We start from the raw sequence: 16032 nt of genomic DNA, 5'->3' as shown, positions 1-16032 counted from the left end.
CAAGGTACAGATATAATTTTCACTAAATTTCTCTTTTTTTACTTAAATTTTTAAAGTCTACATTTTGCTCCTCGTGTTCACTTAGATCACTGTTAAATTGTTCTTACTAGATGTAGTTTGTAACCAAGAAGAAGTAGATGGCAATGTCTCCAAGTACATTTTATCTCTAGTATTTTTAGATGTAGTTGAGATGCATGGATGTTCAGGTTCACTATTTTCCTCACTCTCAGATGATATTTCTTGTTTTTGTTAAAGTTGTGAAAAACTGAAATCTTTGCAACTATCTTGTAGAAATAAATGAGGTGTGATGCCAGTTTTAATACGTGGACATTTCCCAGTTCTCATGTAAAAAGAAAAGTATAGAATCTTCTTTTAACTGAAATTATAGTATTTTCAATAAACACAATATTAAATATGTTGTATTACATTAAAATGATCAACAATATGATGTTGTTTTTACTAATGTACGCCCACCTCCTTACAAACCCGAGCATGTTCTGGAATCAGAAGGGATTACAGTTACAACTCCTCAAAATACCTACCACAAACTTTTCTTTAAACCTACCAGGAAACTGACCAACGTTATTTTACAGGATGACAATCCTCCCAGCCTTTGCTCATAGTACCATATATGAGCATTAACCCGGCTTAAGGAGACCCAGAGCTGTCGTCTCTGACCTCACTTAGGCAAATCTCAGCAGACGCGTCCAAGTCGCGGGGGTGGGCCCGACTCAAAAGAGTCGGTGGCTAAGTTCTACTGGGGACCCAATGTTGCGGGGTATAACGCAATCCCCTACTCAGGGATACGGGTGAAGACCACACCGGCGGAGAAGGCGAAGAAGAAGAACTTCAGCTAGGCGGATCCGGCGCAAGTGGCAACCCTTGCTTCTAGGCTTAATAAAAGAGGAAAGTGGGTAGATAAAACTCATTAGCTGCAGAGAAAGCAATTTATCTAGGAGAAGGCACTCCGATCTAAAACCCTGGTCCTCCAGGTTGGGGGTTGAGGCGTCGGGCCAACCCCTCGATACTCGTAAAAACGAATAAAGGTTAAAAATCCCAGTCAAAAGCCTCGGAATAGGAAAAGTAAAAAATTAAGACGACCAAAGCAACGGAAATTGTCCGAAGAAATTTCTAAAGTAGGCACCTCAAGAGAGGTAATTATCCTAGGAGACCTAAATGCAAGAACAGGCAAGAAAATAGACGATCAGATAGTAGGAAGATTCGGGGAAGAAGTAACAAATGATAATGGAAACAGACTTATTACATTATGCCAACAAAATACATTAAAAATACTGAATGGCTTCTTTCAACACAAAATGATACATAAATACACATGGGTACAGCATACACGGGACTTAAGATCTATTATAGACTATATAATAATGAGACAAAACACAAAAATTAGAATACAGGATGTTAAAGTACAAAGAGGGGCAAACTGTGGCAGCGACCACTTCTTACTTAGAACAAAAATTTTACCTTTCATGCAGATGAATAAAATAGAAAAACAGCAACAAGAAAAAGCATTTGAAATAAAAATTAATAGATTCAATCTAAATAGCTTACAAGAGGAAAGTGTAAAGAACTTATATCAAAAACGTCTAGATGGAAAACTGGTACAGGAAAATTTTGACAATCCGGAACAACACTACAGCTTTATCAAAAGAAGCATGATTGCTGCAGCGGAAGAAGCCTTGGGAAGGTCCGATAACACTAGAAGACCAAGAACGTACTGGTGGGACAAGGAAATTGAGGATCTCATAAACGATAAGAAAGTAAAGTTCTCCAAGTTTCTATGCACGAAAAATGATAATGATAAAAGAAATTTTAAAGAAGCACAGACAAAAGTAAGAAAAGCTATAACAAAAAAGAAAAACGAGACATGGGAAAAGACCTGCACTCAAATAAACACATACCTAGGAGGCAGCAGAAACACAGAAAGTTGGAAAACCTTAAAATCTTTTCGAGAAGATAGATCAAATAATCTTATATCGCCAATAACATTAGAAAAATGGGATGAGTACTTCTCTAAATTGTTTACAGAAACAAGACCAGAGTTCAAAAATCAAAGACAGGACAATATAAACATCATCACATCTCCGCTTAGAATTACAATTAAATAAGTAAAAGACGTTTGTCAGTCACTAAAGAATCGAAAATCTCCAGGCCCGGGTCAAATAGCACCAGAGTTAATTAAAAATGGCACTGAAAAACTTTTTTCTCATCTGCAAATGCTTTTCCAGAAGTGTATAAATGGTGAAGCGCTACCCTAAGAGTGGAGAACATCTTATAAGACTACCGTATATAAGAAAGGGGGCAGAGAAAATTGCGACAACTACCGGGGACTTACAGTGCTGTGTACAATATCCAGAATTTATGGAAAAATCAAAAAAATAAAATCGAACAGGAATATTGCAACATGGAGGCAGAAGAACAGGCAGGCTTCAGAGCGGGGAGGTCGACTATTGATCATTTATTTACGATTTCGCAAATAATTGAAAAGAAAACCGCCAAAAATCAAGAACTCCACCTTTTGTATGTTGACCTTAAAAAAGCATATGACAGCGTACCGCAAACAAAACTATGGGATGCCTTGGAAAGAACAAATATAAATGCGGCCCTAATAAAAGCAGTACAAAAGCTTTATGAAAACAGTAAATCACAAGTAAAAATAGGAAACAAGGTCTCAAAAGGATTCTCCATCAATAAGGGGTTAAAACAAGGATGCTGTCTGTCGCCCACACTCTTCAAGATATACCTGGAACACGCACTAGCACACTGGAAAAGGAAATGTAAGAACATGGGCATCCCACTAATCGATTCCACACTATATACCCTGTGTTTTGCAGATGACCAAATAATCTTGGCACAGGACTACGAAGACTTAGAATATATGACAAGAAAGCTAGTAGAGGAATACAGGAAATGGGGTCTAGAAGTAAATTTTAGTAAAACGGAATATATGTGTATTGGAGGAGAACAACAAAATTTAATACTTGAAGAAACACAACAAAAAATAAGTCATTGTACAAAATACAAATACCTAGGCATGATCATCACTAATGATGGAAGATTAGATGAAGCAATAACACAAAGAAATAACCAAGGAAGACAAGCAATAAGACAACTAAATAGTGTATTGTGGGACAAACAAATATCCAAGGAAAACAAACATCGAATATACAATAGCATAATAAAAAGTATAACAACATATAGTAGCGAAATCTGGCCTCTAAAAGAAAAAACAGTCAAAATGCTTGAAGCCACAGAAATGGATTATTGGAGACGCGCGGCAGGAATATCAAGACTGGAAAAAATAAGAAACGACAGAATCAGGGAGATAATGAAAGTGCAACATACGATTACAGAAGACATTAGGGTGAATCAGTTAAGATGGTACGGACATGTCCAAAGAATGCCTGAAGACCGCATACCCAAACAAATTTTAAATTGGGCACCACAAGGAAGAAGAAAAAGAGGAAGACCAAGATTAAGCTGGAGAGAAGGTATCGAGAAGGATATTCGAGAGAGAGGATTGGAAGAAGATCTTTGGGAAGATCGAGAAAAATGGAAACTGGGAATCGGAAGACGGCGAAGAACGTTTTAACCCGATTAATATATATATATATATATATATATATATATATATATATATATATATATATATATATATATATATATATATATATATATATATATATATATATACAATCCTCCCATTGACAATGAATCAGAAAATTCAAGTGCACAATCTTAAAGAAAACCCCGGCATTCTTCCTTACAAATTAGGAAACGCTAAAGTTAAAACTGCTACACACACCTTTCTCCACTACATTTCACTAAAACCTATCTAGCCATCGGGAAATCGGGAAATAGCGGGAAAAAAGCGGGAATTTTTTGGCAGCGGGAAAAGACGGGAAAACAACGGGATTTTTTTCGAGATCGGGAATTTTCGGAGAAATGCACAGAAAGTTGTAGTTTCAATACATATACTGATAACAAAAAGAAAATAAAGTATGAGTCTTGAAACACATTTCGCGGAAGGCTAGAGTTCTCATATGACAAAACACGCTTCGCGGCACCTCGCGCGGAACATGCAAGTCTCAACTAGTAAACAGTTGCCAATCGTGTTGCAGACGATTTTCGTCAACACAATCCGCAGTATGCGAGTGGCACTGGTCGTGAAAGGTTTGAAATGCATCGTTCGTTTTCGTATCGTGTTTTCACACTATCGATCAGATTATACTTTCATATTTACGCCGATCCATTGTGTAATACAATAAAGATTTGTCAGTGTGAAACATTTGACGTAAAATGTAAGACGAAATAATTATTCTCGTGTGTTGATATGTACAAGATACAGTTCCTACTTAGGAGCATTCAATCGAGTTTTACCAGCATTAACAGTATCCGTGAGAGGTAAGAATATTAAGCATTTCTTATGACCAGCTTCCAATAAATCATTTTAATACTGTTTGGAAAGTTCATATCTTTTTTGCACGGTAATAAATTGACGCTGTGTTTTGGTTTAGCCTTTTATGTTTGACGAAAAATCAATACTTTTTTTTGTTATTGTTTGGGTTAGTTACTATTGAAATTTTATTTCCTATAGGAAATAATGTCGTACAGCAGTAGAAACACTAAGTATAGCAAAAGCTATGAAACTGAATTCCCTTGGGTTCAACAGAGCAAGAAAGGAGAAAATCTTGCATATTGTAGTTTATGTTTGAAAGATTTTAGTATTGCTTCAATGGGTAAGGCAGCACTCACTAGTCACGCAAACGGCGGCAATCATAAAAAAAAAGAGAAAGAGAGCTCCAGCACCAAAACAACTACATTAGCCAGTTTCTTTCCTCCAAAGGCTGACAATGTTACACCTAATCCTCCTAAAACAGCAGGTAACTTGAATATATAGATTTGTGCTTCGCTAAGGTTAGCTGGAAGAATTAATTACAGAAACAAATAAATAGATTAGCATCACACCGCTGCATTGGTTTTTATATTTTACAGCAATGCTTTAATTCTTTTCGATTTTTTTAACAATTCTCAAGATTCATAATAAATTAGTAAATACACTCTTAAGAAACCAACAAACAATATATTATTGAAAGAGTTTTGAATTGAGTTGATAATGCTGTTGTAATTCGAAGATGCAGTTCTGTAACTTTTTATGGTAATAGTTTTTGAATGAAAAAAATATATAAATAAATATGTATATAGAATTCGAAGTTGCAGTTCTGTAACTTTTTATGGTAACAGTTTTTGAACAATAAAAAAAATATAAATAAATATCTATTTATTTTTTCTAAGATCAAAAAAAGCTTTTTTCATAAATAAATATCTATATAATAAATATCTTTTTTTATAAATAAATATCTACATATTTTTTCTAAGACCAGAAATAGTTTGTTTTTCAAGATTAAAAAAAAAACTGCAGGTTACAACTCGCAAAGAATGCCTTCGAAAATTTTTATTCAATCTACGAAGAATTCTTTTTCTAAAATATACTTATAGTAGCTATTCCAACTGGCTCTTAGCTTATTTGAATAATAAGAATGGAAAGAATCCGAATTAGTTATGTTTTATGAAACTACATTTTCAGGTAAAAACACTAGAAAATCGGAGGAGAAGGAAAATAGTAACTCAGAAAAATCAAAAGAGACTCTTTCAGATAATGTACTTGAAATGCATTCTATGCCAAAACAAATTAGCCAAAAAATTACTCAAAAATTCCTCAACAAAGATGCAGATACCAAGGCTGTAATAGTATGGTGTTTGCATGCTGTGATCAAACATTGGAGTTACCGCGATGCTGCGGACTCGGTTCCGTGTTTCCAAGTGATGTTTGATGATAGCCAAATTGCTGCAAGGATGAGCTTGTAAAAGGATAAAGTAGGATATACGATAGTGCACGGTCTTGCACCTTATTTTAGAGATCTTTTGCGAGATGACTTGAAAGATTGCCCAAATATAGTCGTCGGCTTCGATGAGAGTCTAAACAAAGTCACGAAGAAGCAGCAGATGGATGTTTTTGTGAAATATTGGAATAAGAAAACCAAAGAATCTCAAACACGATATTTATCATCAATTTTCCTTACAAGTTCAAAAGCTCTAGATTTGAAAGCAGGCTTAATAGAAGCGATTGGAGATCAAGATTTATTGAATAAGATTAGACAGGTATCTATAGATGGACCAGCTGTAAATTTTAGTATGCTCAAGAGCTTGATGGTTGAGCTTTCTGAACAACACCCACTGAATGCTGTAATACTCGATATAGGCAGCTGTGGTTTACATACTACTCACGGTGCATTCAAAGCAGGTATTTCTGATTTAAAATGGGGTATCGTCGAGTTCTTACGATTTTTGCATTATTTGTTCGAAAACAGTCCTAGCCGTCGCGGGCATTACACTTCGGTCACTCTGTCTACCTTGTTTCCACTTTTTTTTTGCTCTACAAGATGGGTAGAAAATCAACCAGTTGCTCAGAGAGCTATTGATATGTTTCCCCATTTGCGTAATTGGGTTACTGCAGTTGAAAATGAAGGCAAGATGAACCCTCTCAATAATGGTAATAGACCATTTCAAGTTGTATCATTATTCGTCAAGGACGCTTTGGCAGTGGCCAAACTTTCTTTTTTCATCACTACTGCCTCTTTAGTTGAACCATTTCTCGTAGAATTCCAATCAGAAGATCCATTAGCTCCTTTTCTATATACAGAGCTAACAAATATGACAACTAACATAATGAGACATGTAGTCAAGCCTGAAGTTTTGGAAGTAGCTACTTCTGTTATCAGAGTCGATATGAAGAGTGATAATTTGCTTCCTGCAGGCAAAATTGATATAGGATTTTCAACTAAGAGCGCATTGAAGAATGCTAAAATCAAGCACTCTGGTGAATTATTGACTAAATTCATGATTGATTGTAAGAATTGTTTCGTTAAAATTATTAAAAAAATTCAAGAACGATCACCTCTATTGTATAAACTTACAAAGTACATAACTTGTGTGAATCCAAATTTAATCGCACATCAATCCAACGTAGCTCTACAGCGACTTGACTCTTGCTTGGCTGTTCTGGTTGACACGAACAAGTTGATTTCTGGCTCGACGGCTGACAAAATAAAAAAAGAGTATCGAGATATTCTACAATTTTCTAACACCATTCAATCCATGAAAATATATAATCGAAGTGTAAAAAGGCTTGATAAATTTTGGATAGAATTGATAGAAGATTCCGGTTTGACCTGCCCGAACTTGATTAATTTTCTAGAAATAATTTTCATTTTATCTCATGGAAATGCAGCAGTTGAGCGCGGATTTTCCGTAAACAAAGAGGCAATCGTTGTAAATCAGGCGGAAAACAGTCTAGTTGCCTTGCGCATCATTTATGATGCAGTTAGTGCGGCAGGGGGCATCAAACACGTATCTATCACATCTAAAATGATGTTGAATGTGCGAATGGCGCATAGTAGATATGTGGAGTTCTGTCAGAATAAAAAAAATGAAGATGCACAAAAACAAAAGGAGTCTAATGAAAGAAAAAGAAAAGCAGAAGAAGTTAAAGAATTGAAAGCAAAACGAAAGAACTTGTTAGAACAAACATCAGCTTTAAATGACCAAATCAAAAATTTAGAAAAGAATAAATAAATGAACCTATTGTGATTCGCTATTAATATAAGTAGTCATTAATTCAATAATATATTTCATTTATATTTTGTTATGAGTAACTAATATGTATCATTCTTTATGAAAAAACAATAAAAAAGCGATAATTATTTTTTTTGTATTGAATGCTATTGTTTATTGAATATTACTAAAAATTGGTTTACTAATATCGGGAAAATTAGAAAAAGTTGTCGGGAAAAAGCGGGAAAACTGCGGGAATTGAGATGCACGTCAGGTCTAGACACCCTGCAAATAGACTCATTAACTTCCTCTTTTCGACAATTAAGAATAGTAATTGAAAACTCCACAGCTCCCAATAGACTTGCACATTTTACAATGTACAAACACTTACATCAAATTGATAACATAAATAAAAAAATGTTCTCAATTTTCTCTAACAAATTATTCAAAAAAGCTTTAATCAATCCTCTAGGATCTCTCGTAAAATTCATTAAAATTCATATCAGGAAACCTAGACGAACAAGACGCAATAGAAATTAACAACAGTATTTCTCAATTAGAAAATAGCCAAAACAAAATTATAAGAAAACTCAATAATCATATTTCATTAAATCCAAAGTCTATGAATGTTTTGAATGATACATTATCAACATTGAATAGAAACCAAATATCAATTTTTAATAAAATAAGAGAAACACAAACAATATTAAATGAATCTAGAAGTAATGTTACTCAATATTTAGAAATAAGAGATATTATAGATCAGCTAAAATTTAATTTAGACCTAATTTTAGGATTTTTAACAGATATCGAAAACTCAATAGGCTTTTCTATATTAAACGCCGTACAACCTAGCTTAATGTCTCCAAATAATTTGAGAGAAATTATAACAGATTTACACAGATTCCACAATAAAGATCAAATATTATTCTCAGCGATTAACTCCTTAAATTTTTATAAGGTAGTGATAACAAAAGTAGTTTATGCGAACAATAAGTTGATTTTCTATATGGACTTTCCTCTGGTATACCCAGATCATCATCATCATCTCTATTCCGTTCCAAATATAAATCAGACTATTATTATTTCCCAATCACCCTTCCTTATAATGAGCAACAATTTGTACCAATACAAAGAAGAAGAATGTACCGATCTGCAATCAATATTTCTATGTGAAGAGAATCGAGTCCAGCCAACGAAGAAAACAGACTGTGTGACATCTCTACTCTCATTCAGTGGCATAAATAACTGCAAGCAAGTGCCTGTCCAGACGAATTTCCAACTCATAGAAAAACTAAGTAATAGCCATTACATCGCACCAAATTAAAACACGCCCTAATATTAGAAGAGATTACCGAAACCTCTTTCCCAATTATGAAGGTACAAAAAAGGTTCATCTAGATAAACTTCATCAAGTACTCCTTCAAGAAAAGGACAAAAAGCCACTAGAAGAAATTAGAACCCACCAGAACATCTCCATATATGGCTTTAGTAGTATCACTGAGCTTAAGCTTTGTATACACGATGCTAGAAATCAAAGCATTCTGTGCTTAAGGTGATCCTAACCGGTTTTTTTCTTAGCACTAATCTTTTAATTGGCTTTATAGAAATGCAAAATTCTTGTCTAGAATTAATTAATTCTGTAGACTGTAGACCCGGCCTTACAGAACATAACCTTCTACACTTATATCAAGCCATACATCTTAACCTTTCTCACCCGAAGAAAAAACTCCCCTATCAAGCCATATCAAACTCACAGGTCATAAAACTGATAGACGACAAAAATAACTAGTTAAAGAAAAAATATTTATTATAAATATGAAGAAAGTAACAATAAAAAGGTTAGTATTTTTATTCAAAATATTCTAATCATAAAACAATACAATAAAAAATCTCTTGCAGCTTTTTTACGGTAAGTCAACCTTCGACGAGTCGTCCCACAACGGCCACGAGTTGTCCCACAACTTCTACTGAAGAAACACATGCATCATATTCGAGAAAAGAAAAACCCGACACTCCTAAAACAAACAGAAAATTTAAAATTAAAAAGAAAATCAATTTCAAAAGTACAAGTGGCCAGCGGTGATTCTGATTCAAGTACCGGACCTCCTATCAAAAAATTGAAAAAATATTATAAACAAAATTTTAAAACTGAATGGCTTAAAGAATTTAAATGGTTAAAAAATGTGAAGCCAGAAAATAAACAAGGCCTATTCTTTTGTAAACTTTGTAATAAAAGTTTGAAAGGGGGATATGCACATTTAAAACGCCACGAAATTAGTGAAGTACATAAAGCAAATGAAAAAGCACAACAATTAACTCCTTCTATTGAAAAAAGTGGCTTTTTAATTGAAAAAAACAAGAATTAATGAATAAAGAATCTGGATTAAAAATGATAGAATTCATAGCAGAATATAACTTGCCAATAACTTTAATGGATCATCTTCCTAAATTAATTAATAATGTGTATCCAAATTGCGAACATATCAAGGATGGTAGATGTGGCAGGACAAAGTCCACTAAAATTTTGAAAGAAATTTTTTCGAAAGAATATAGACGGGAGATGGTAGAAATAATGAAGAGTCTTTCATTTTTTTTTATTATAGACGAAACTACCGATGTGGGAACAAAAAAGTAGCTTCTTATTGTTGTCAGATATTTTGATGGAGTACAAAATAAAGTGCGAGACAAATGTTTACTTCTCATAGAACTCGAGGAGTGTACTGCACAGTCTATTAGTCAAAAACTTTTAAACTTTTTAAATAAAAATGAAATACCAATAAAAAATCTTATTGGCTTGGGCGTAGACAACGCTTCAGTAATGATGGGTCATATAAGTGGGGTGAGAGCTCGACTTAAAGCTGTTATTCCAGATCTCTATGTATTAGGATGTTCATGTCATTCTTTTTACTTTTGTGCCTCTGCAGCATGTCTAAAACTGCCCAGAACAATTGAACAGTTTGCAAGAGATATATACAATTATTTCAGTAATAATTGCAAAAGATATGTCGAACTTAGAAAATGCCAAGTGTTTCTTGACATGAAACCCAATAAGTTACTGCGCCCAAGTCAAACTCGATGGCTTTCATTACAAATGGTAGTGGAAAAGATACTACATAATTGGCAACCGCTTACTTTGTTCTTTCAAGGAGCACTTTTGGAAGACAGATTGCAATCATCACAAAATATATTGAACGCTCTTTCAAATCCTGTATACAAATTATATTTTTTATTTTTAAATTTTATTTTAGAAGTTGTAAATAAGTTGAACTTAAGGCGAGTTTACACGGTGCGAACTAACGGGTCAGTTGAGACGGCAAGTAACTGTATGCCAGCTATTGTTACCGTTTAAATGGATCCGCCGAGCTACTGTCTCTTCAAGGATGGGCAGCTACTAAATGCGAGTAACTCCAAGATTTTTTGATTTAACTGGCCACTTGCCTTCCTCCACGAGGCATTAAGCCAGTAGCTCGCATCCTATTCGTTTAATTTGAACGGCGAGTACAGTACCTTGCTAGACAGTAGACGCGACGCGACGGCGCGCTCGCCGAACTTCTTAAAATGGCGGAACGTTGGAGCGGCCAAGAAAACGTGAAATTCGTTAACCTGTATCGAGACCAAGAAAATTTATGGAATTTGTTCGATTCGGAATATAAAAATAGAGATGCACGGAGAACTTCGTTACAGCATATTGCTAAAGAAATGAATATCCCAGGATTCACTGAGAAAGATGTAACTAAAAAAATTAAAAATTATGGACTACATTATGAAAGTTATTAATTTAAAGGAGAAAGAAACAACAAGGAATTTGGTGAGTATACATACTATTTTATTTCAATATTTTTTTATTTTATCATATACGTTTGCCAATCAACTGCTCCTTCCCCACTAAAATAATCTCTGTATTTATTTCTCAACTTCTCAGCAATTGCTTTCGACCTGTTATTTATTCGGGAACGTCTTATACTTGGTAATTCATTAATTTCTGATCTCCACTGTCCTTGAATTATAGTCAAATTTATATTATCTTCGTAATCTGCACTTCCTGGAGGTGTATAAGTATTTGGCATAGTCATTCGTAACCAGTTGTGTAATGTGCATGTAGATTTGACAATCTTTATTGCCGTTTGTTCGTCGACTTGAATTGGTTTTCCCAAAATCCGGAAACGAGCTGCCAGAATACCAAATCCGTTCTCCACAATGCGTCTCGCTCTGCTTAATCTGTAATTAAATATTTTTTCTGCAATTGTTGGCGTACTTGAATAGGGCTATAACAAGTATGGTTTGAGTGGAAATGCATAATCTCCAACCAATACTGCCCCTTGGGGTAGTAATGAGTCGTTTTCTAAAAGTGGATAAAAAGAACTGTTTTGGAAAACCCCTCCATCTGCATTTCGTCCATATGAGCCTATGTCTACATATTTAAAACAGTAATTATGATCCACTAGGGCAAGAAGAACGATGCTATTAGTTCCCTTGTAATTATAGTATTCACTGCCAGAATTCGGTGGTGCTTGAATTATAATGTGTTTTCCATCTATGGCACCACAACACCCTGGAAAGTCCCATCTTTCATTAAATCCTAGCTGTATATCTTGCCACTCGTCTTGAATTGGTATCTGTAAATAGAAATACATTTTCATTGCAGGAAACCCATGATTTTACTGAAGATAGCGTGGATATGTCACAAACTGATGAGGACATAAACAAGGATGATACTATAGGCATTGCCAGAACGCCAACAGCAAAAAAGAGGAACCTATCCCCAAAAAAAGGAATAAAGAGAAATGTAGTTCCAAAAGAAAGTACCATGCATGCAGCAATCAACGAGCTGAAAGACTTGAATAAGAGTTTACGATTACCACTTGAAGAAAAGGAAAACGAGTGCGACATAATAGGCAAACACATTGCGGTTCAATTAAAGCAACTATCTGTGCCGGATATGCTAAACGCGAATGCTGAAATGCAGCAAGTCTTAACAAAATACAGACTGAAAAACCTATATAATCCACATGCGTCTACACCTTCCACATCGTGTACTACACCAACACCAACTGCAAGCGAACACTCATTTTGCAGTACTTCTCAATCGCCTCCTCATTTATATTCACAGTACTCACATCAGACAGTACACACAAGCAATACTATGGAAGAGATGTCATCAATGGCAAATGATACTGATGACTTGATAGCCCAAGCAATATTAAATGCTAATATTCCTTAAAACCAAGAATTCGTCACAAGTTTAAATAATCATTTTCCATATAGTTATATTTATCTGAACCAAAATGTTTCATGGAAGCTACGTTATTTTTGTAATATTTGCGTTTTTGTAAGCTTTTGTTTTTTTAGTAAATATACAAATATAAACAGTACAGCCTAAACTTACCTTAATATAATCTTTTAAGCTATCACTTATAGCATCGCAAACTTCTGGTATCATTTTCGATATGGATGCCTTCGATACCCTATATAATACTGACAACATCCTGAATGTCATTCCAGAGGCCAGAAAAGTCAAGGTTATTTCTAGTTTCACTCTAGCTGGGATAGCTTTACGCATAAATATGTCACTGCGTTGAATACCTGTAGCAATTAAATTTAAAAGAATTTCGAACTGTGAAGGCGTCAATCGCATAACAGCTTGATATTCACGAGGGTCCTGATAATATAGCTCTTTCATAATCATGCTTGTAGCTCCTGAGGATTTATTTTGCAACCAATTTCTGACCCAAATCCGTCTTTTTCTTTTTCTTTTCAGATCACTTTCCATTTCTTTAATCAACTCATCGCACAAAATTAAGGAAAAAGATTGTATTACCTTGCGTATCGCTCACTGCCTCGCAGAATTTTGATACTGTACAGCTATTTAACTAGGTGTAAACGGGTGAGCAACTGCATATTTTAGTCCCCACTCGCCAAGTACAGCTACTGTTTACTGACCAGCCCAGCAACTGGCACTGTGTAAACTCCCCTTTAGAGTTCCAAAGTGAAAAACCGAAAATTACATCTCTCTATGACAACGTTACTAATCTATTTAAATTACTTTTAAAATCATTTATTAAAAAAGAAATTCTAGATTTCTTCAGTTTATCAGATTTAGATCCATCAAATCGAAAATATTTTGTTGATTTATCTCAATTATATCTGGGAGTTGAAGTTGAACAATTTTTGAAAGAAAATTGTGAAAATCTCAATGAAGACGATATAAAAAGTTTTCAATATAAGTGTAGAGAGTTTTACGTTGAACTCTGTGTTCAAATAAAAAAACGTTTTCTGTTTGAGGATGAATTTTTAAAAAGTATAACTGTATTAAATCCTGATAAAGTTATGTCAGGAAATATTTCAACAATCACAAATATTTTAAATTTTTTTCCTCGGCTAAATATTTGTGCAACTTAGAGGATATTAATTTGGAATGACGAATGCTACAAGAGATAGAAAATTTAAAATCTCTAAAAGACTTGGAGTCATTTTGGTCATGTGTTCGCTTGTAAGAAAAATGATGATAATTATTATTACCCAAATTTGAAAAAAATTGTTACTCATATACTCTCTCTCCCTCATTCCTCAGTAGCAGCTGAAAGAGTTTTTTCTCAACTATTTTTAATAAAAACGAAACCAAGAAATAGATTAGATGTAAAGACATGTCAAAGTCTCCTTTGTACCAAATATTATGTAAAAGACAAAGCAGGTACTAGTTTTAATTTTACTCCAAATAAAAACATTTTAAATCTAAATACATATATTATATAATACTACTGATGATAGTGATAGTAGATAGATAGGTCTAACTACTTATTTTAACAATTTATAAAGTTTATTTGTTTTTGAATTTTATAAGAAACATCACACAGTGACACAGTTAAAGTTTATGTTTATATCTGATGAGTACTTGTTTTCAGTAAAAAGAATTGTTATGTTCTGACACATTAGAAGATTTAGAAGACTGCACTGTTAAGTTCAAGAAAGAAGGATGTTAAGAAGTTTATTATTTATGTTCAGTGTTATGAAATATAGAATACAATTTTATTTTTTAGTCTGAAATTTTATTTTTTATTTCATTACTTACCTTTTATCTTTATCGTTGATTTCTGCAAATATAAAGTTATTTTATATTTTTGTTTAATAAAATAAACTAGAAATTGTACTAGATTGTAACAATAATTAGAAAACAGAGCCAAGTTGATTTATATTTAGATCGTTAGATTTTGTACTGCATTGCTAATTTTATCGGTAAACTTTATATAAATTTTTCATCCTTAAAATAATAATTGACACAATTAACTACATAATAAAAAAGTATGTAATTTTTTTGCAAAAGTTGGGTAACATTGAACGGCAAGATTCAGCATGTTTAGGCGACATCGCGAGTGATTTATGTAAATATTGCTTCCTGCCGTCAGTTTTGAATAGTACGCGATCTGTGTAACATTAGTCTGTGTCGATAATATGTGGGAGGTTAGGAAATATTAGATAATGCAGTTCGAAAATTCCGTTTTAAAATGCGTGTTTACGTTAGAAAGTTGGGAACTCGATCTAAAATTACACCACTGATACTATAGAACAATCAATCCGCGAAATCAAAACAAAAAATTTGTCACTTTCCAAGGCGTCGAAGATATACAAGATCCCAAAAGGAACGTTAAGCCACAAACAATAACAATATTAAAACCGTCGGTAGACACAAAGTTTTAAGCAACGACGAAGAAAAGTTACTGGTTGATATGCTCTTGAAAACCGCTTAATGGGGCTTTCCTTTGACTCGCAACGATTTACAACATATTATGAAAAGCCGTTTGGACAAAATTGGTAGGACAGTTTAACAATAATTAGCCTGGTATCGACTGGATTGAAGGCTTTCTGAAAAGAAACAGAAAAATAAGTTTAAGAAAATCTCAAAATATTAACCCAAAAAGAGCATCTACCACTAAAGAAGTTTTCAATGCATATTTTGATAACCTTGAGCATTGTCTAGACGGAGTTTCCCCCGATTGCATATACAATTTCATTGAGACAAATTTATCGGATGATTCTGAAACCTTTTTAAATTGGTTTACTTCTGTTTTCCTCTTTCGCACGAGACAAGAAGGAGTCAAAGTATTGATAGGGGATAACTTGGCAAGCCATTCCTCTGAGGAATTTATCAGACTGTCAGTCGGAAATAATGCTCGATTCATTGTTTACCGCCGAATACCACGCATATAGCTCAACCGCTCGATTTCGCGGTATTCGCACCACTAAAGAAACAACGGAGTACAATACTCAGTGATTATAAGTTAGCGACAGAAACAACTGGTCTTCTAAAAGAAGCGTTTCCAAAATTCTTAAAGAAGTTAACCTTTAACTTCACGAGCGGGGTCTGCGCAGACCCTACGCACTGTTTATTGTCATTATTTTTTG

General features: G+C 34.0%; 1 protein-coding gene across 1 annotated transcript; it reads left to right on the top strand.

Annotated features, from left to right (window-relative positions):
• Positions 1-9611: 9611 nt before the first annotated feature.
• LOC130892468 (uncharacterized) lies at positions 9612-10981 on the top strand. The gene is given in 2 exon segments (XM_057797903.1): positions 9612-9966; positions 10008-10981. Coding segments are annotated over 2 exon segments (1329 nt in total).
• Positions 10982-16032: the final 5051 nt, after the last annotated feature.

This window comes from Diorhabda carinulata, chromosome 4 (genome assembly GCF_026250575.1).
Source record: "Diorhabda carinulata isolate Delta chromosome 4, icDioCari1.1, whole genome shotgun sequence".
In the NCBI taxonomy this organism is placed as follows: Eukaryota; Metazoa; Arthropoda; class Insecta; order Coleoptera; family Chrysomelidae; genus Diorhabda; species Diorhabda carinulata.
The sequence above is the reverse complement of the archived record's forward strand: the minus strand, read 5'-3'. Positions and strand labels throughout refer to the sequence as shown.